Source organism: Phodopus roborovskii, unplaced genomic scaffold, assembly GCF_943737965.1.
Source record: "Phodopus roborovskii unplaced genomic scaffold, PHOROB, whole genome shotgun sequence".
NCBI lineage: Eukaryota > Metazoa > Chordata > Mammalia > Rodentia > Cricetidae > Phodopus > Phodopus roborovskii.
This window is the reverse complement of record NW_026126585.1, coordinates 8467242-8490225: the sequence shown is the minus strand read 5'-3', so window position 1 is coordinate 8490225 and position 22984 is coordinate 8467242. Positions and strand designations below refer to the sequence as shown.

At 38.4% G+C, this 22984-nt stretch overlaps 1 protein-coding gene and 1 non-coding gene across 2 annotated transcripts in view; both read left to right on the top strand.

The window, feature by feature from the left end:
- The window catches only part of Dpp10 (dipeptidyl peptidase like 10), a 604540-nt gene that overhangs the window by 467856 nt on the left and 113700 nt on the right, over positions 1–22984 (top strand). Inside the window, exons 6-7 of the mRNA XM_051203984.1 lie at positions 3797–3849; positions 3947–4028. Of these exons, the coding sequence (XP_051059941.1) occupies positions 3797–3849; positions 3947–4028 (135 nt within the window). The remainder of the gene's footprint in view (positions 1–3796; positions 3850–3946; positions 4029–22984) is intronic.
- Positions 1802–1904, top strand: LOC127236495 (U6 spliceosomal RNA). Its single transcript, XR_007835775.1, has one exon. It is a non-coding gene; the product is annotated as a U6 spliceosomal RNA (small nuclear RNA).

Sequence of the window (22984 nt, the reverse complement as noted above, 5' to 3'; positions counted from 1 at the left end):
AAAGTCTCCTCCCTCATGACTCCTGCTCTTAACACTATAATAAAATAAAGCCTTTCAATCAAAAAGGCCGCCAATAACTAACTCCTCTTCATAGGCGACTCTTGAATAAACTTGGATGCATTCTATCACCCACTTCCAAATGAAGCAAATCCCCTTTGGCCTGCACTATCTGCTTGTTCTGTCATTGTCGTAGTTTATAAAAGCTATTGATTCAGGCTTTCTTTCTCATGGTTCAGTTTCCCTCATTCTTTGAGTTAATGGCAAATCCATAATCCCATTTTAAATATTCTCTGGGTCATGAAAAAATCATCTAATTTATATCAATTTAGCATCTTAACTACAATGCAGAGAACGCTTTGGTATACCAAGATACCAGCTCTGGTTCAGGCAGAAGTTACTGTATCACCTGCTTACTTTTTCTTGTGAGTCTAATTCTCCTTGACAAGAATCCTCACAGATGTCTTAGGCAATAACTGATGTCCAAAGGGGGGGGGGGATAAACTAATGGGAGATGGGGCTTAAGTGCATAATCTGGTATATGAAATCACCTTTATAACAGTGAAATTGCTCTTAACTTTGATAAATAATTGCAATCCCTCTCTACAACTGAATTCCAGGAGTACGGCTCAGTGGTTAACTGTGCCTGCTTCTGCTTCCACCAGCTACTAGATGAAGACTAGAATGGTGATTAAAGTGGTAATTAATCTCATTATAGGGGAAGGGCATCAGAGGCAGCCTCTCCACTACTGCCAAGATTTTTAGTTGGGATCATATCTGTGGATCTCTGAATATTTCCCTAGAGCCAGATTTCTCTTTAAACCCATAATGTCTCCCTCTATTAAGGTATCTCTTTTCTTGGTCTCCTCTATTCTTCCCCAACCCAATCTTCCTGCTTCCTCATTTCCTCTTCTCCCCTCCTCCCCTTCTGTTTCCCCTAACTCCATCTCCCCTCCTCCCATGCTCCCAACTTGCTCAGGAGATCTTGTCCCTTTCCCTTTCTCCAAGGGACCATGTGTGTCTCTCTTAGGGTCCTGAGAAAGAGGTATTAAAAAAAAGTACTAGAAAGAAATATTTAAAGATAAGAATGTTGTTGAAGTCAGGACAAGGAGTAAATTTAGAACAGTGCCTTTCAATACATGTTCACTAAAGATAATGCACTTCTCATTGAATAGCCTGCTTTTTAAATTAATCGACTATTTTACAGATGGAGAGAGAGAGTGTGCATAAGAGAGAGACAGAGAGAGAGAGAGAGTGAGAGAGAACACATATTCTTAACCTTATTTGAGACCTTCCTTCTTATCATCAATACTCTATGTTTTACTGTGGGTATAGGGTCTGATTTTAATTGTATAAAAGTTATACAATAATGCATATTTGAGGCCATTGCAGGGAAATGGACATATTGTCCAGCCTTATGCATTGTGACAAAGGACACTGAACTTACAGAAAAGAGCTCTAAGCTATGTACAATGCTTCACCAGTCTGTTTTGCTCTGAATGTTAATACATGGAAAATGTTGCTTGCATGATGAATGTGGGGCTAGAAACCTGGACATGTGTGCTGAGTGATCAGTGGTAAGGGTGAATGGCCACATGTGCTTAGTGATCAGGGGTGAATGGCTTCTTTGCACTCATACCACAGTTCACACATTTATCTGCTGTGAAGAGAAATTGCTCAGTTGACAGGTTGCTTTCGTGAACAGAGCATTTAGAGATAAAAGATGTTGACATAGACAGCCATATTTCTCATCTGTTTGTCAGCTATAATGGTAGATCCACAGTTTCAAGCTTGAAATCATCGCCTGCTTTGGCAGAATATATGCTAAAATTGGAACAATACAGACAATATTAGCATGGTCCTGGTGTAAGGACGACATACAAACACATTAAAAATATCTTGATATTACAGTAAGGGAAGCAACTGAGTTGGTAATGCTCTTGCCACATAAGTATGGTGATCTGGATTAGTTCTGCAGAACTCACATAAAGCTAGACATGGGGCCATAGAGTGGTTTGATTCAAGGTTTGATTCCCAGCATTCCCATGTTGGCTAACAGCAAACTGCAACTCCACACTGTGCACAGAAAAACGTTCAGGCTAAACACCTCATATACATAAACTAAAAATAAATCCTTAAAAACAAAAAGCTAGATAAAGTAGTTTGCCTGTAATCCTAGCACTGAACCCCAGTTCAGAGACACTTTCTCCACATACAAAGTAGACAGAAAATGTTTTTGTTTGTTTGTTTGTTTGTTTGTTTTGGGTTTTTTGTTTGTTTTTTTCAATTTGAAGAGCAACTGAATGAGAAGCCTGAGATTGATCTCCAGCCTCCATGTCTACACAGCCTCCCATCCACAGAAATAAAAAAATAATAGAACTTGAAGTTAGATACATAATCTTAATGAATATGTCTGTCTTCATGCTTGAGTGGCAACTTCATTACGAACCTAACTATTCAAGGAGAACACCAAAACAGCTTGTAGAGGAGCTTGAACAATAGCGCAGAAAATCAAACATGTTGCTGCTTTTTTTCCAGAGGACCTGTGTTCGGTTCACAGCACCCATGCCATATAACATACAACCACCTGTAACCACTACTTCAGAGGACCCAACAGCCTTCATGGCCTCTGGGATCAACTGCACTAACATATGTATACCTGCATATACATAATTAAAAATAAGTTTACAAAAAATTCTTGAAGATTATAAGCACCAACCAACTATTTAATAATGCATTACTATGCAATGGCATTAAGGTATTAACCAAATTTGGTTTTACTAGCAAACACATTTCCCCCCCCCCAAAAAAAAGGTGTTTCTTCCTTTTAGAAAGATTGTTCAAAGGACATCATCTGGGTATTGTGTCTAAGCACAACAACATGTAGTTAGGCAAGCTTGAGAAGGTCATTCATTCTTGTATCTTGGAAAAGAAGGTGTGCTTAAAGTATTGATATAATTAACCCTATGCCATGGAGAGTATCTAAGAGTCCGATTGTAAAATATATTTCAGGGTAGTGTCAGTATCAGCAACACAGACAGGCTGCATCCAAAGGAAATTTTCACCTCAGTTAGGAATACCCTAACTCAAAAAATAAATAAATAAGTTTAAATCAATGGACATGAATTTACAGAGAAAGTGAATTTAATTTGCATGACATATAGGCTAGGCAATGTGAGGTAGAGGCTGGTGGGGCAGAAGGACATACAGAAATTGAAACATGGAAATTCTTGAGCATCAGAGAGAAGCAGGAAGCTGATACAGGGGAGAGACCGTTAGGAAAGAGAATTAGTAAAACCTACAGAATAGACAAGTTTAAGGAGGCTCTGCCTGGGGCACATTTCAGCCAAATATTCGGGGCCAGTGGATTAGCCTGTTTCAAAAAACAAGAAAATATAGATGGAGCCTATATTGACCTCAGTTTCTAAAGTGTCAATCACACACATGCATTCACACACACACATACACTCTCTCTCTCTCTCTCCTATTCACACACACACACATTCTCTTTCCCTCCCCAACACCACACACATGCACACACACACACACTCACACACAGAGAGAGAGACAGAGAGAGAGAGAGAGAGAGAGAGAGAGAGAGAGAGAGAGAGAGAACTCAGGATAGGCAGAATGGATAATAAGATGTGTTTACAGGGTTTAAATGGCACAAAACACAATAAACACCTTAACTGGAATATTTTATGTCTTTTCTTTCCCCTAATAGCCAATCTTTAGTGTGCGTTAAGATCAATACTTTTCTGAAAACAATGATTGATTGCTTTATTCTTTTTTATTTCAGATTTTCCATTACTCATTTACTGCCTCATACTTGATTTACAACATACACACTGGGTAAGTCCTTTGCTTCTCTGCGTTTCATGAGCCACTGTCAGGCTCAGTTGCCACAGATGCCAGTTTGTTCACGAGAAAATATTTACGTCTTTTCAAGGGAAGTGTGGGAGTTGAATCCTCCAGAAGTCGAGGACTCGGTGTTGCAGTATGCGGCCTGGGGTGTGCAGGGACAGCAGCTGGTAAGCATGCTCTGCCCAGCCCATGTCCAGTAAGGCTAAATGAAAAGTCCTTGTAGAACTCATATGCGGTTTATCCTGCAGCCCTTGCCATTTCTCATTGGTCCTCTGCATTGGTCATCTTAAATAAATACGTCTTTATTTAAAATATCTGTTCCTAAATGCTTTCGTAACAGTATGTCAAATGAAGAATGGGAGGCAGCTCTGTAGGTAAAGCCTAATAGCATGAGAACTTCAGTCTTCACTCCAGGACCTACTAAACTGCTAGGTGTGATGGACCTATTAAACTGCTAGGTGTGATGGTGTGTGCTTGGAAGCCCAGGCCTGGAGAGACACACAGGTGGATCTCTGGAGCTTCTTAGCCAGGCAGTATGGTCCTCTCAGTCAGTTCCACCCACTATAAAATAGGTTGTCTCAAAAAAAGGTGACAGGAAATGACATCCGAATTTGACCCCTGGCTTACCACCCCCCCACACACACACACACTGAAAGGATATATCAAATGACACTAGTAGTTCTTGCTATTTGACCAATTTCAAAAGTGTTTATCTAACAGGTACGAGATGGTCAAACCCACAATGAATAACAAAAACAGAAAAAAATTCTAGCATATTAAGTCTTACTTCCAGACAGTTCTCACTCCCAAGTGTTGCCAGCTAATTTGCAAAAATAATAATGAAATTCTTTATTACCATAGTATTGAGGGCAAAGTATTTGACAATCATTTGTGTATTTATACACTTACTTTGCTGTTGATTTTTGTGTGGTTGATTGGTTTTTGAGAAAAGGTCTCTTGTGCAGTATGGCCTTTAACTACCTATGTACACAAGGATGACCTTGAACATCTGAACCTCCTGCCATCCCCTCTTACTGCTGGGACTGCAGGCCTGTACTACAACCAGTGGTTTCGGGGTGCTGGGAAACAAATGCAGGGCATAACAAGCAAGTGTGAGCCAACTGAGCCTCAGCACCAGCCCTTACTGCCACTTTAATTTAAAAGCTGTTTATGATATGTGTGTGTGGGTACACATGCACGCCTGTGCCATTATACTTGTGTGCAAAGGTTAGAAAATAGCCCGTGCAGCTCAGTTCTCTCCTTCCAACATGTGAGTTCCAGGAACTTTCTGCAGATCATCAGGTTTGGAGGTAACCACCTTCCTGCAGTAACCTCCAGGCGCAATCATGTTCATGCTCTATTTTTATTTTCTAAGACAAGCATAGAAAACTCTAGTTCTCTAAATTCTATTTAATCCTTAACAGGTACACTTGGTAATAACATTTGTGTAAGATGTAATTTCACTTTCCATTGTGAAGTCTCTTTTTAGGTGGATTAAGTTAATAGTTATTTTTTACTCACGGTGATAAAGAATTGGTGTTAACACTTACATAATTTAGAAGATTGTGTATACATTAAACGTGACCTGACCTTTATGCCTCATGTGTTTAATATACATTTTGATGAATGTGTTATAGGGAGAATTGTGTAGATTTCCCCAGTGGTGGATACATTTCCTTACTGAGCCTGTTAGAACAATCTCAATAATTATGCCTCTTTTCATATTTACTTGCTACTGATGTTGTGTGTGTGATGTCTTTCTTTGGGGTACTGTCCATTTTACATGACAGAACTGAACTATGCTTCAGGAGCAAAGGGATTTTAAGATGATTATTATATCTCTAAAATGTGAAATTGAAATCATGATTATGTAATCAACATGTATTTATCTTATTTATAGGCCTAAGCCTAACCTTTAAAAAGTATTTTAATTGAGTTTAGAAACATCTAAATGTTTTAAAAATCAAAATTGATAGTTCAGCATTAGCCAGATGGACTGAAGTATGCTTCTCATTTTCTATGCTCCTCCATTTCCTCTTTAATAAAATGAAAACATCTACACCATCACATTATAACAAAAGTTTGAATACTACTACCATTTCTTTCAATATAACACCCCATGTAGTCTTTATAAATAATTCCATATTCCATTACTCCATTTATAAAACCAAGAGGTCATGTCTAATCCTGCTAGGCAAAAAAAAAAAAAAAAAAAAAAACCACAATGAAATGGCATTAACAAATAGGCTATAGGAAAAATCATGACATAGTCTTGAAGCGAGTAAGCATGAGATGAGTGAGTATGGCAGAGGCAGGTCATTTGACCTTGGCCAAGTCATCACTTTCACCATTGCAAAAACGAAGACATTTAGCCTTGCCCTCAAGCCTCCGTCATTTAGACATTACATTATTTGAACTATACTTTAATAGATTTATTTTTGGAATCATGAGGATAGTGAGGTAGGAGTGAGGCAGGTTGGAAGAAATGCGAGGAGCCCACTCTGTCCGTCCCAGTTTTACGATCACAGCATGACACTCAGCAATATTTGAGTGCCATCTGTTTAGAACTGTGCCGTGATACATAATCAATATTACTGGCAAGTAAACTTTAGTGGTAACTTGGTGGATGCATTTATTCCCTGAAATGGAAACTGAGAGTTAAATGTAATGTTTGAGTCACCCGCTTAAAATGGAGAGTGAATCTACTATTTTCTATGTTTTTAGTGTAGTTTTATGGATCGATGTGAGAGCTAGATTGAACAAATAAAAGGTTTACTTTAAAATATTGAGAAGAGCATATTTGAGTATAATAGTCACTCAATTGTATCTCACAAATAAATCCTCCAAAATATTCTGAATTCACTATATTTCTACTTTAAATAGATGATTAGGTTGTTTTTTTTTTTTTTAACTTTTATTAATTCTTTGTGGGTCTCACATCATGCAGCTGGATCTCACTCATCTTCCCATCTCTACCCCTCTGCCTTCTGCCCTTATGACATCTACCCAAAACAAAACAAGATTTAAAAGTATAGTAAAAAAAAATAAAACAAAGCAAAAAAACAAAAAATCAAAGAGCAACAACAACAAAATCTAGGTATGAAGGCTATAGTGTGGCTCAGTGAGCCACAATCTACCCCCAGTCCATACGTCTTTTCACTGTAAGGATCATTGGTCCATTTAGAGGCCTCTGGCTTCTGCTACGCTATTGATAATGGACCCTCCCTATTGTTGCTTGTGTCAAGAGATCCTGCAGCTTTGAGTCTTCAAGTCCAGTATCTTCACAGTTCTTACATGATGTGGATATTGGAGTAGGCTATCTCTTAGCCCTGGTTCTGGGCTTGAGTGGTACCTGGGTTGTTCAGCCAGTGATTTTAAATGAAGTTGAAATTCAGCTGTTCAGATACCAGTGTGATCCCTGTATGTTTGCAGGTACTTTGCAGATACTTAGAGAAACTCAGAAACAATGCCGTTACCCCTCATTTATACAACTGTCTCTAGAGTCAGTTTTCCGCAGTAGTACAGAAAGGTGGCGAGATTGCCTGAGGGCTAGGGACAAATATGCCTGTTGCTTGCAGAGCAAACATGATGGAGGTATTTGAGTATAGCCACAGGGATCAGAGGCAGATGGGGAACAGGTAGGGTTAACCGGAGGCGGGCAGCCACCCAAACGCCAGTGCTTCAAGTTGACATTGTGAACAATCATGCTGGCCCCCTTTTCAAAGTCAGAATCAATGAAATTCTTGAACCTAAAAGCAATGTAACTTCAATGTTCCTTGAGGATTCTTAGAAATGCATTCAAACATTGGCTAGTTTCAGTGACATTCATTTTCCAGTCCTAGGAGAGACCTATTTATATCTGCATTAAAATAATATCACTTTGGTACTGTCAACGAAGTGGTATTGTTTTATTTCATAATTCTCAATAGTTAATTTTTCTGCATATTTCTAAGATAGTCATTAAAAACATTCTTCTGTCCTTTGCAAGCACATGGTGCACAGACAGGAATGCAGGCAAAATACCCAAATGCATAAAATAAATACTTAAAAATTTAAAAATTAAAAACAAAATAAAGAAATAAAAACTATAGGTTCTCTCATGAAAGTCCTTCATGAGTGGCTCTAGGATCTACTTACTACAGGTAACAACAAACTGAAGAATACTATTTTTGTTTCCTACATGGATTTACTTTATTTTCTGTTTGGCTTAACTTTACATTTTCATTTTTGGCTTGATTTTTATTTGGCTTTTTAGTTTTTATTTTTGAAGCCCCATTTTTATTATTTTTGGTTATGTGTGAGAGTAGGGGCGATGGGCGCAGGTTCTTTGAGAGGCCAGAAGAGTCTGCAGTTGTGAGCAGTTGTGAATCTCCCATTATGAGAACTGAACTCAGATCTCTAGAAAAGTGGTGCTTCCTCTTGACCACCGATCTGACTTTCTTTCCTTTTCCTTTTATTATCTACTTGGCTTATTTCCTCCTCACTGATGAAGAGATAATAGCAGTGCCTTCCCAATCACTTTTGTTTTTAATACATTTCTACAGACAGAAGGCGCTCCAAATAATACTTGCCATAAGTTGTTTAGTTGTTAATTTTTATTGCTATATTAAAAGTTTGAAAAAATATTTAATTGAATTTTTATATAAATTTTTATTTAAATTAGAATCAATCTTATTTTACATACCAATCCCAGTTCCCTCTCCCTCCCAGCCTCTAAATTGGGTAGGAGTTTAAAACCAGGGTTGTGGGAGGGAGAGGGGAAGGAGGGTGAGAGGGAAGAGGGAAGGGAGGGAGAGAGGAAGGGAGAGAAGAAGGGAGAGAGGGAAGGAGGAAGAGGGAAAGGGAAAAAGAGAGAGAGGGAAAGGGAACTGGGATCAATATGTAAAATGAGGAAAAATAAATAAATAAATAATAATAATAAATAAATCAGGAGCTTTGTGGGTTCTAAACCACAGTTCTTCAAACTTTTACAGAAACATTTTTAAAAAGTCTTTCATAAAACTTTTGTAAAGAAATCAGTATATATCAAGGTTATATTTTTGTACATGCAAATAAAGTAAACAACATGAACAAAAAGTGACTAATGGTGGATTTCATATGGGTATATCTTTGTCAATATTTGAGGCTATCAGCAAATTTATCAGTGTGACTTTATGGCTGATGTGCCAGTGCAATATTTAATTGGTTGTGGATTCAATTAATTAAAGAGTCCTGGGTTGTATACTTACTTGGGGATAATTAATTTCTTATCCTTGGTCTTCATTTTCTAATCTTATTTGCTATGAAAAATAAAATCTTGGTTATGCAGCAGACAAGAGAGAATCACATGATGTGTGCAATAAAGAGGGTTTAAGTTGGTGCTTTATTGCTTGACCTGAGTCTTCAGGTGCATTACTGTGATGGAAGAAATTTTGGATGTGGAAAATGTGAGGAAAATATCTTGGAAGCAATAGACACACATGCATCTTCTGGAGAAGATGTGAATATGGATGCCACGTTAACTTCATCTCTTGTTCTATTAGAAGAAACAGTGTGGGAGAGGAACATATATCTTCTGGAGAAAACGATTCACATGAACATCACTTTAGTTTCAATGTGTATTTTATTGAAAGAAACAGTATGGGAGAGTTCTCTAGAAAGAGGGGACATGGGAAGCAGCAAAATTCTGTCTCCTTACTTAGGCAACCATTACACTAGTAGACATGTAATTATCAGATCCCTAGAGTCTAAAAGTTTGAACACCGGTAAGAAGACATAGCTGTCATTAATTTCAATTGATTTCTGCTTTGGGATGGACAGAAGGTATCTGCCTCATGAGGGGCAGGCAGAAGTACACGTGGTCTTGGAGCTTCCCTGGAGCATATGCGAATCAGTGTGAACAACAGAATCTGAAATCTGAATAATGACATTTTATTCTTAGTACAAAGTACCACTTCAGGTCTGAAGTTGCATAGACTAGCACAGGCAGTTATCATTTCGGGCTCCTAACTACCACTATTAAAATCCCTCTCCCATGCCAAGTTAAACTTCAGAAGGATGGAAGAGCCCTTGACTTTTAACCATTGTGTGGTTAGGTTGATGGGAGTGTCAGCTACACATGCTGGTGTGTGGACACCACAGTGCCTTTAGGAGTTCATAGCACAGAACACTAACCCAAACGATTTAGTTATTGCCTTAACTGAGAGATTGAATGGCAATTATCCTCTTCTATGTGTGAATACTTCATCTCTAGTTGGTGGAACTGTTTAAGAACGATTAGAGGGCATGGTCTGTGGGAGGAAGTGTGTCATTATTGGGGACTGACTTCAAAGTCCTGTGTACAGTAGTTTGAATAAGAATGCCTCCCACAGGCTCGTATATTTGAATGCTTAGTCACCCGGAAGTGGGCACTACTTGACAAGAAACCAAAATTATCATGGCACAGCTGCTCTTAATACTAAGGTGCCGTGATCCACTTTGATTCTTTCGACTGGTTTTGTGTCTGTGTTCAGTTTTTACTTGAGCAACTTCATCCATCTTCATCTTAATAAAACTCATTAAATACAGTTTGTATACCATTTTTTTTATGCTCCTTGAGAGTAATTTTCTCTGCTGTGTTACTTTTCTTTGCTGTAATAAAATACTATGACCAAATGCAAGTTAAAGAAGGAGGGGCTTATTTTAGTGTACAATTCAAGAAAGATAGAACCCGTGATGCTGGAGAAGGCATATCGGGAGCAGGAAGCAGAGATGTCAAATTTCCTCACACCTGAAGCTCAGACAGAGAGAGACGGATGTGGGGCAAGGCTAGAGACCCTTGAAGTCCATCCTCCAGCGTAAAGGTTCCTTAACTTCACAAAGCAGCATTCCCAACTGGGGATGCAGGGTTCAAACATATGAGCCAGAGGGGGATATTTATCCATCAGTGTTATGACATCTATTGTATTTTTATTCTCTTTTCCACTTACCTCTTCTTTAAAATGTCTTGTTCACTTTCAGTTGCTAGTTTGGGCTTCAGGTTTTAGGCTTTGTTTTTATGGTTTCTTGGGCAGTAGACCTGGATATTTGGTCTGAGATCACTTTAGTTTTCTAATGAGAGAATTAGTTTAGATTAGGGCCTGGTGGCACACTCCTGTAATCCCAGCTCTTGAAGGACAAGGCAAAACATCAAGTGTTCAAGGTCAGACTGAGCTACATAGTGAGACTCTCTTACGAAAGGTATTAGTTTTCTCTGGCTCCCTCAATACACCTCAAAGACTGTGGGCTTAACAATAAAAATATTATTTGCCTGCATTTTGAATTTCTTGCAACTAAAATATGTGAGTATGGAAAGGAAGGAAAGGGAGAAAGGAATGCGGGAGGGGTGATTGCTCCCTCTTCTTCTAAGGCACCTTAGTTACTCTTTTATTGATGAGACAAAACACAATGACCAAGGCAGGTTGCAAAAGAAAGCATTTAATTTGGGACTTGCAGTTCAAAAGGTGTCTATGACTATCATGGCAGGGCTGGAGAGACAACTAAGCAATTAAGAATGCTGGCCTCTCTTACAGAGGACACAGTTCCAATTCCAGGCACTCAACAATCTCAATTATCAAGCTTATGGCATTTTCTGTAATTTTTAATTAAATGCTGGGCTACTTAGAAATAATGAAGCAAGTAAAACAATTATATTTTTCATTTGTTTCTCTAACATACAGTGAAAGCTCTCTACCCTCTCTTATTATATTCTATTCCTCATGTGAGTTTCAGTAGTTAATTGAAGGTGTTTAGCGTCATAGTTTTTATACTTGTAAATCAAGGTCATGTGTAATTCCGTGCACTCAAAATTTATGTAGCAGCCACTAAGCAAGCCATTTAGATAGGACAACCATGTAAATGATAACTAGTGAACATTTAATACCATCTCTTTCCATTTTACTGTAGCTATTGCATAACTATTATTCTTGCATCTAATTCTACAAGGTTTCTGCATAACAATGTCAAGACTGGGTCAGACAGTTGTCTAAACAATAACTTAGGAATATAGTTTGCAAGATGTGATTACTTATTGCATAAAGTCCCTGGAGTGAAGAGGTCTCAATTTGGAATAATCAACATTTTAATAAGCTAGTAGGTTTTGAGAAATGGCATGCAGATAACTCCTTGAGGGACCCATCCTTGGGTCAGTGTCAGGAAACTTGTCTCAGAAGTGACTTCGAGTGTCATTCTGACTGGGAGCGTCTTCCCAATAAAGGAAACACAACTGTGAGAGAGACATTTATACTTAATGATGTCACTGATAAGCCACAGCTCTCTCTCTCTCTTATTTAACTTTTGTCTTTGTTATTATACAGCATACAGTGCTTAATTATGGCAGCAATATGGTGAGAGCTATGGGAAGGATAATCAAACAGAGCAAAGAATACGTGAAAAAAAAAATGCCACCTCATGAACTGTGGGTTCCTATTCTAAAAGAGAGAACAGTAAAGAATGGGGTGGGGGTATTGTAATCAGGAGAGGAAAAGGGAATCAATCACAAGTGAGAAGAGGCATGGGGACAGGAGTCGAACAATGAAAGAGAACAAACCCCACTGACATTTCTGCTGTAATTAAATGTATTTGAGTCATTTTGCCTACACATATGTATGTTTACCACATGCATGCCTAGTGCATGCAGAGACCAAAAGGCCAGAAGAAGTTGTCATGTCCCATGAACTATGTTCTTGGAGACAGTTGGGAACTTCCATGTGAGTGCTTGGAACCAAACCCTGGACCTCTACAAAGTCAGCAAGTGCTCTTAATCTCTCGAATCCTCCCTGATTTCTTCAGGGTCATTCAAGAGTGTGTGTTTTTGAGTCTCTGTGTATTTGTTCTGTTTCCTTAGTTTATTTTATTATTGATTTCTAGTTTAATGATAAGACACAGGAAGTTACTTGCACCTTGATTTGTGGGGTAACCTGTGGTGTACTTTGAGAAAGCTTCCATCAGATGCTGAGAAGTCTCTAGATTGTCTTTCTCTTAGATGGGATGTTCTGTAGACATCTTCTAAGATGATCTCATATGCGGTGTAGTCTAGTACTGAGATTTCCTCAATTGATTTTAGTTTAAAAGATCCAGGGATGAGAATGCAACATAAAACTTTCAGGCTATTATTGTGTTAGTATCTATCTGATCTTCTATGCTCACTAGTGTGTATTTTATGACACTGAAAAATAAAAAGAATTACGTGGAAATTTACAAAATGATAATTTAATAGAAAAAATATTCAGAAATGTATAAATTGGTAATTTTAGCTGGTAATGTTAATATTTGTTTTGTGGGGAAAATATAGGGAAATGAGTGAGGTTTCAAAGAACTTGATCAACACTGCCAAAGTGAAATATTTGGCATTTATTTAAGCCAGTGTCTCTGGAAAGAAAGAAAAGAGAAATAAACCACAAACATAAAACAAAGTAACCTCATCTCCAAGATTCATACTGTACAGAATTTTAGTGGGTTGCTGGACAAATTTCATTAAGTATAAAAGAACTGAAATCACATGAAATGTACTCTATAAACATGAGTAAATTAAACATATATATATATATATATATATATATATATAGCTAAAAATACACTAGATGAAAATAATACATGCATAACCAAGTATGGTGACTAACATATCTAAGAGGCTGAGGCAGTAAGATTACAAGAAATTTAAGGTTAGCCTGCGATGTATATTTAGTTCAAAGCCAGCCAAAGCTACAGAATGAAACCATGTCTAAAAAGAAATCCAAATTAAATCAAATGCATTTGTGTATATGTGTTTATGAGCTCATGTTCGTGCATATCTATCTATCTGCATGTGCTTGGAAGGCAATGGTTGACTTCAGGAATCTTCATCAATTGATCTCCACCTTATTTTGAGATAGAGTCTCTCACTAAACCTGGAACTCACCAATTCAACTAGACTTGATTGCCAGTGAGGCCCGGTGATCCTCCTGTCTCAGCCTCCCAGCCCTGGATTTACAGACTCACCTGGGATCATAAGCAGAACAGCAACAATAGAGAACACAGAACATAGACAAACAACCAGAATTTGTTCTGAAGAAGCATGAGAAGTTGAGAAATAAGAAGAGCTAGAGTCTGGAGAACAGTAGGAAACAGTAGCGGGTGTGTTACATGGTAAATGGGGTCTGAGGACAGGACAGAAAAGCCAAGAAGAAATGTCCAAAGGAATAAGAGACAGAAATTGCAAAAATGTCATCTAAGTCAAAGGCACGTATAAGCAAGATGCCCAATGAAGCCCAAACAAAGTAAATTCACAGGACTTATGAATACTACTCAGAACTAAAGGTAAGGATGACATGTTGTCATAGATAGTGGCATTAAGACAAATATACCCAGTGACAAGTGCCCAAAAGCCTGTTATTCTTCATAGAGATGGGAGAAAGTTCTCATACAGACAGCTGGCTGAAAAGACATGGAGGACCCATGCTACAAGATTTTGCTCTTGTCACATCTGCAGTGTCCTTTACTCATGCTGATCCAAACTATCCACCCTGTGAGTATGAAGAAAAGTGTCACTAGAGGAACCTACACATTTAGGATGCAAAGTTGGACACTTAAAATGATAGATGCATGAGTAACTATAAATCACTCAATATCCTCTTTCTGTGTAAAACATAATAATGTTAAAACCAAAACCAATAATTTACAGGCTGCAGAGATGTCCAAGCTGGCAAAGTGCCTGACTTGCAAATGTGAGGACATGAATTAGATTACGCAAAACTCATGTTAAAATTTCGGTATAGTGGCAAGTATTTGTAATCTCAGTGATGGAGAGGTATTATGTGGAGACAGGTCGGTCTCTGGAAGCTGGCTTATCCTATGTGGCAAAGATGTAGGCCAGTGTGAGACCTTGTCTCAATAGATATGTTGGTAATGAGGAATGATACCCAAGATTGACTTTTCATGCAATATGCACAAGTGTACCCACACATAGTCTTGTATCCCCACATAAACATGTACTCTAGTTAAGCACACACACACACACACACACACACACACACACAAACTCATAGGTACATGTACACATGAACACCACACATATATGTCTAAGCAAAATGTTACTATAGTTTTGTAGAATAAATGTGTGTGTGTTTATGTGTCTGATATAGATAGTACTTATTGCCATAAATGTGTTGTATCAATTCTACATCAGAAAATTATGAATTTGCAATACCTCCAATTCTTGGTTGGGTTTAATTTATTTATACATGGCTCGGAAGATTGTAAGCTGACTTAAAAAATTAGGTTACATGGTAAAAAAAAAAAAATAATAAAACCGAGAACGGAGAATGTATGGTATGTTTTAGATATGGTAGCTATTGTCCATGAGTAATGAATTCATAATTTATTTCATACATATTTTTGTTATTTCTCATACAATTTAAGAACTGAAGAAACTTGTGAAAGGCCTTTCTAAAAGATTAATGATGTAAAATCACTTCAATTTTTTTTTTCTACAACTTTGTGAGCTTTTGAGGTCTTGGGATTTTCTTGTGCTTATTCGTAACAGTTAAATTGTATTCTCTTGGTAGCTAATCTGCCTTTAATTATGCAGCTAATAAAATATTTATTAAGTAATTTGGCGTTTCTGGCACCTCGTGTTACTCTAACAGGTCACGACCTTCAAGAATTCAGTTAATAAAGTGTGGAAGTTGTTCCCTGTAAAGAAATGAATCAAGATCTTGAGGTTTTTTTCTAAACAGAAAATAAGGATTATTTTAGAATTTATAATGTGGCGTTTACTCTATAGAATCCAGTTGAAGTGAAAATAAAAAGTTGATGGCATACTTACAATTTAGAATCAAGGATGGGGAAGTTGGCTCAATGGGGAAGAATGCTTGCTCTGCAGCAGGTTTGAATTCCCAGCACTCATGTAAAAAAAAAAAAATTGGGGTTTGATAAACCTGTCAAGCCAATGTTGTGGAGGTAGTGTTCATTTCAAGTTTTCATTTTTTTTTCCTTTTCATTTATCTATTTACATTTTAACTTTTATAGTTTTTCATTTTGAGATTTCCCTCAGGTTGGATTTTCTCTATTGATTCTCCTTCCGGTTTGATGTCTTGAACTGTTTTCTTCATCTCGCCCACTGCTTGTACTTTCATAGATGATTTTACTCAGACCCTCTTTAAGGTGCTTACACAAGTCCTTGTCTTGTGCTTCAGCCGTGTTGCATTTCGCAGTGCCCTACTGCGGGAGGGGTCCTGGGCTATAGAGGAGATGGACTGCCCTGGTTGTTATTGTGGGTTTTATGCTGGTTTCTTGGCATCAGGGTTTGAAATAATTATAATTCTAGGTGCTGATATCTGACCTTGTCTTTGTTGGTTGGGTGTTTTCTTCCTTGATCTCTGTTCCCTCGGGTTCTTGGGAGAATATGATAGCTGTGGGTGATCTGGTAGGGAATGCTTGGTAGGATCCTGTCAGCTGTGGGCACAGGGTCCAGGTAGAAAGCCTTTCTAGGTGTTGGGAGCCAACACTAAGGAATGGGGATGGGCTATTGGGGAGCAGTTGAAGGTTCCACTGGAGCGAAGAAAACTGGAATGGGCCGGAGAGGTAGGAAGGCTCCCTGCAGGTGGTCTGCTAAAAAAGCTTGGGATAAGATAGGGATTGGAATCACAGGACAGAGAGACATGATAATTATCTCCTACCTGATACCCTTACATGTACAATGCCCTACCTTTGACCTTCCTGGAGATTTCCAGAGAGTGGTGTCAGGGGTTGTGGTTGTTACATATGCATAGCAGGTAGAGTAGGAAGGAAGGCTATAGAAGATCCATGTGGTCCACTGGGAATGGAGGCACAGCAGATGGTAGGCTACAAGCTGGGATGAGACTGGGGGAGTGGAATGTCAGGACAGTAGGAGGATTAAGGTTGCCTTACCTGATGGAAGTCATGGTTTCTTAATTTGGGTTTAAAATCAATGTCCACCTCTTTGGAGAACAGACTTATTCTTTTTTAAAGTTATCTGCAAAGACTGTGGGAGAATTGGACATGTTTGAATGCATAGTACTAAGGGCTGAGGGAAACGCTCACATTCTCCCCATCACCTGGCAGCTTTCTTTACTCAATAGTTTAGCAACATGGGGCTCCTTCCATTCTGCATAACTTCCAGCCTCTACCTGCCCTTATATGGAAAATGTCCCTAGGCATAAAGGACTGGCCTTATCTGAAGGCTGTCTCTAAACCAGATGCCTAACTTACCTTTAGCGTAAATCCTGGCACAGTCCCCTCCTAGAAGATTCCCTTGCTGCACACATGATAACTAAGACTTGTGCTAAGAGCTTAATGATAGGAGCATGACACTTACTGTGAATTAGGGTTTGTCTCCAGGCTCCTCAATCCTATACATTTTTTATACTCTGGAATAAACTTGGCTGATTCACTGAAATCTGTACTCAAGGGTCATGTACAAAGCTTTCTGTCATTGCTACTGCCACTTGCCCTCTCAACTTAGTGGCCAACATGCTGAGAGGGAAAGAGGATCCGCTGCAAGTTTCCAGGTGGAGCTCATCTTCAGAAAATTATTCCCCAGGCGTAATACTCAGTTTTGAAGAATTCATCTCAAACGCAGAGATATCTCCATTGGAAAGTAATTGCCATGCAAGCAGGAAGAACTGATTTCAATTGTAAGAATATATATATATATATATATATATATATATATATATATATATATATATATGAAAAGAAACAGACAAACAACACACACAAGTATGGGGGCACTCAAGTTTGTAATCCCAACACTGGGGAGTTATTCACAGCTTCATATTCAGGAAGAGGCAGTCTCAAAAGCAATAAAGTGGGGATGAAATTGAACTGGACACTAGCATGTCCGCACATAAAAATGAGTAATGCCTTCCCAAGTATGCATACCAAAAGAAGGGGTGTTTTAAGTAAGGAAATGGCTCAGTCAGTAATGTGACTCAGTCAGTAGTGTGAAGAGCTGAGTTGGACATAAGTGGCATGTGCTTCGTAATCCCAGCACTGGGAAGCTAGAGACAAGAGGGTCCCTGGAACTTTCTTTCTGACCGGCCTCTCTGCCTCTCTCTCTCTCTCTCTCTCTCTCTCTCTCTCTCTCTCTCTCTCTCTCTCTCTGTGTGTGTGTGTGTGTGTGTGTGTGTGTTTCTCTCTCTGTGCGTGTGTATGTCTCTCTCTCTCACTCACACACACACACACACACACACACACACACACACATACTTCTCCTCCTCCCTTTGCCTCTCCTCCTCCTCCCACTCCTCTCTCAGTCTCCGGTAACTCTTCCATGTGTCCAGCCTGCCCTCCTTCAATCTCTGACAAAATTTATTTGCCTCTTTATTTGTCCTCCATCCCTCTTTATTTCTGTCTGTGCTATAGAATCTCCTGATCTGCCTTCTTCAAGTTCTTCCTCTACATGAAATCTCTGTCCAGCAACATCCCTGGAGACTTCTATACCAGCATCCTTTTTGTGCCTTATCTAAATTTTTTCCTGACTCTTGCCTCCCTTGACCACATCCTTGCCCTCTCTTGTTTTATATTCAGACTTCAGTGATACTATCCTGCTTGATTAGTGGTAAAAATATTATAATTCTTAAAAGTAACACTTAAAAACCTCGTCTTTCCGCCCAAATTCCCAAATGTTGTGTATAAATGTTTGCTTTCATTTAATTGGACTTTGTTATATAAAATTAAATAAAAATAAATAAATAAAAAAATATATATATATATATAAAAAACCTCGTCTTTCTCATAATAAAAACTGATTTTGCTACGACAAATTTTAGGGTTGGAGCTTTGGCTCAGGCAATCTAACAGACCAGGCCTTGTGACTCATTCTGAATGGGCCAACTAAACAAAGTAGTAGTGAAAATCCCCCCATAAAAAGAGATTTACCCAATGTTACTAGACTAGGAAGATATACAAAGAGATCCAGTGACTTCCCGAGTCTATTTTTCGGGCCTCTGTCATGAGGTCGTATTTAAATATAGGACTAAACATTCAAAGTATGATCACACCCAACACTGAGCCATCACTGCCTCGGCTCCAGTCTCTCCTCCTTTTGCTCTGACAAGTTGTCAGAACTGTGTGACATCTCTTCCAGGAAACAACTTCCCCCTCTATCCCGGAGTTCACTATTTCCCTTTTCTCAGAATTAGATTCCTAGGGAAATTCCATGGCTTGAGGACCATTACTTCAACAGTCTGTTAACCACAAGGAGGAACACAAATATCTTCAGGATGTCTTCATTCCTTCTTGGATGAGCCACAATGCAGTGGCAGTTGCCTTTCTGACATGACACCACAGGATTCAAAACGTATAACCACACTATGGCTTTCTGTCTTCTTTGCACTATAGACATTCTTCATCACAGGTTTAAAAATAATTTGACCAAATGGCCAACACACATTACATGTTTCTGTAATTAATATGATATTTACCACATAATTATCAATTAATTAATAAAAGTGCCAGCTGACCAGGAAATCTAACTAATATGTCCAAGTGATTTTTTTTTAATTTTGTGTGTTAGTCTTGCCTTGAAGAAAAAACAAATAAAGCTAAGACGTGAAAGCTCCTCTTGGCTTATATCTTAGAATAGGAAGTGGATGCAGTTTACTAAAGGAGATGATAACTTATGGTGGATTGACAAAAAAATCTTCCATCAGTTCATTTTGTCAAGAATTTCTGCTCAGACATTGGTCATTTCTTCTTTTTATCTTTGCATTATACAAAGTTGCACAGAACCATTTTCAGGCAATTATTTGTTATATGTTAAACATGCCCCCTCCCAGTATCTATCTCCTCATTCTTGATCGGTCTTTCTTCTCCATGGAATAAGTGTGTGTGTGTGTGTGTGTGTGTGTGTGTGTGTGCGTGCGCGAGTGCACATATGTGTATTAGACCTACAACAGTGTAAACTGAAGGAAACAAGAGATGTGAATGATTCATTATAAATAAACAAATGTAAACTATTGTGATGGCTATTATCGTTTGTCAACCTGACTACATCTAGAATAAAATAAAAACCCAAGTAGCCAATCCTGTGAGGGACCTTTGCTTTTTCCTTCTCTCTTCCTTCCTTTCTTTTTTTTTTTTTTTTAGACCTTGTTAGTTTCAGACTCATAGAGCTCCACCTGCCTCTGCCTCCTGAGTGCTGAGATTAAAGGTTAATACCTTTAATCTGGCAGTTTTTCTGAATTAAATAACTTGAAGTGGAATGACCCACTTTTGGGGCAGGAAGATCCACTTTTAATCAGGACCACAGCTTCTAGTGGCTTTCTCTATAAAGGACAAAGAAGGAAGCTTGCTATGTTTGCCTTATTTCTCTCATTCTCACTGACAGTCAATTCATTCCCTGGCATGAGATTCCAGGGTATACTGAATGACAGGTGAAACATACAGTTTTGTGGACTGAATAACTACTGGATTCTTGAAACATATGTTGGTAGAGAGCCACTGTTGAACTTGTTGTATTACAAGTACTAATAATTTGTAATAATTACATATATATGAAATATATACATATAGATGTATATATTTCCATTCTATAAGTTCTGTACCTCTGGACAACTCTAATCAATACATCCAAAAAAATGAGAAATTTCTAGATTAAATTACCTCTTCATGCTTTCTCTCTTTCAAAGAATTATTATCCTATGTCATGCTTATGTAACAGGTAGAATCTATTTAGTTTTATCATAATAGAGGAACACATGTGCAAGGGAAAAGCCATTCTAGAGAACATCAGGAGGGAAAAAAAACAATATCCAACTTTGTCTACACTGAACCACCAAACACTCTTACATTTAAATGATCCCATCCCCAACTCATCATTGGCTCAATTACATTAAAGCCCACAAAACAATAGGAAAATAAATAGCATGATTCTGTGACTGCGCCTAAAATGCTATGGTTATTTTTACTAGTATCCAGTCATTTTGAAGGCTATACTGAAAGAAGTGTTGGAGTGTTTCTGCTCTGAAAATAAATAAATAAAAATGGTAAAACTTTACTTCATTCACGGCCAAGGGTGACTTGAAATTGCAGGAAGTAGAATAAAGAGCCTGAAGTAAAGGGAGAAATGTGCATGAGAGATAGCCAAGCCTGGTTCCACTTTCTGCATTTTTCAATTTGTTTTCTTATCAGCATGCCCATAAACTGGAAAGCACTGGGCTCAAACTCACTGATAAGCATATGGGAATTTCTTCCAGCCTTCTCCACCCTCTGTAGTACAAACTCTCATTTTAAGAGTGTTGCGTTTCCCGTTTGAAATGAAAGGAGTTACAATACGAATCTGAAACTGAATTATTTTAACCTCAAAGCCTGGGTGCATAGGGGACTTACTCTGCGGTGATCTTTAGATGAGTGAATATGAGATGACCTAGCTAAGGAAAAGATTAATATGGCTTACTGCCAGTCTAGAACCTGGCAAAGAACATTCTGCTCTGCCCTATTAAGGTTCAATGTTTATCTGTCACCTGCTGATTAAGATTCTCAGTACCACTGGGAAGCACTGTGACTCCTAGGAACACACTAGAAAATATCTGCTCTCCCAGATGGAGCCAAGATCTGACCCAAGTAAGTTCTACCAGAGGTCAGCCTGGTGAACCAATCGTTTTATTGGGATTGCTTGCAGGAGTATGAGTGAGAATTTTCCTTCAGGAATATAGCTAAATTGATGACCACTGAATCACCAAAAAGCTCACCCCAGGGTGGGTGATGACTCAGGAAAGCAACGTTGCTAGTAATTTGCATTACTTAGGGAAGTATTGGTGGGAAAGTCTGCAAGCAGCTCAGGCCCATCCCGTGTCCTTACCCCAGAAATTGTTCACTGCTGGTTTACCCTTAGGGGACTGTACTGTGTGTGAAGCTTGTGTGTTGCAGCTTCTGGGGAGGTGGAAATTTTCTTGTCTTCCTGACTCTAGATGGCCTTCCTCCTTTAGGATGGGATCATTCAATTTAGAGGAAAATAAGGCTAGAATTCTTGAGTTGAGAAGTGAACAGAAGGCATTAAAGGTTAGGCAGTTTGGACACTAGGAACTTGGAGAGGAAAATCTGGTTAGAATATCACCTCAAAATCTGAGACGAGGCCTGAACCCCCAACTACAATCATGGCTGCCACTGAGGGAATGTGGACATTTTTGTTTGGTTTTTGTGGTTGTTTTTGTTTTTCCAGACAGGGTTTCTCTGTGTAGCTTTTCACATTTCAATGGAAAGATCTATTAGATTTCATAAATTGTTTTTTTTTCTTTATGTATTTAGAATACCCAAGGATTAGCCTAATACCTAGAGCTTTTGTTCATCTTAAGTGCTAAAAGAAATGAATTAATTCAAATACATGGTATGGTGAAGGAACATTGAAATAAAGAAAAACAGAGGAGAAAATGAACACAAAACACTCAGGTAACAATATCTTCAAGTCCTGGAGGATAATTGATACTAAGGAATATTTTATAGTAGTCATACAATTGAAGACTATATCCTCTGGATTCCAGTAAATTTATTTGGATTCATAAATATGCTCATTACTCTCTTATCCAATGAGACAACTTCTTCATTGCGTGGCCTTTTAAAAAGCCAGGTGAGTTTTTCAGGACTGATGTAGAAGGACTTGCTTCCTTCACTGACTTTTATCTGATATCAATTTGTTCAGATACAATTAAAATTCACAATTAAGCATTTATTGCACACTTTGTAAGTCTGTGCTATTCTGTGGATGTTTTCAGAGTGTGGTGCTTTGAAGGGGCTTTCTTAATGAAAAATCACACATGTTGAAGGATGAGAACTACTGCATAGTGACCCTGTTTTGAGGATGTCAGAGATGGATGCCTAGTTGACATGAATAATTTGATTGGGCTGTTCTCTATCCCAGAGGTGGTCCTGTAGCAAAATGAAAGTAGAACTTTATAACCAACAGAGAGATTTATTGCTGACCAGAACATCGGAGGTAATCAAACCATTTAACTTGTGCTCATAGCTTGACATAGCACTGAGAAATGGACACTGAGAATTTATCACATACTGGAAAATTAAGGTAACAGGATTTCGTAAAGAGAAAAGCTGACGGCAACATTGAGACTTCCAGTGAAATACTGATACAATTCTTCATGGTCGTACTTAAAATGAATGATAACTACTA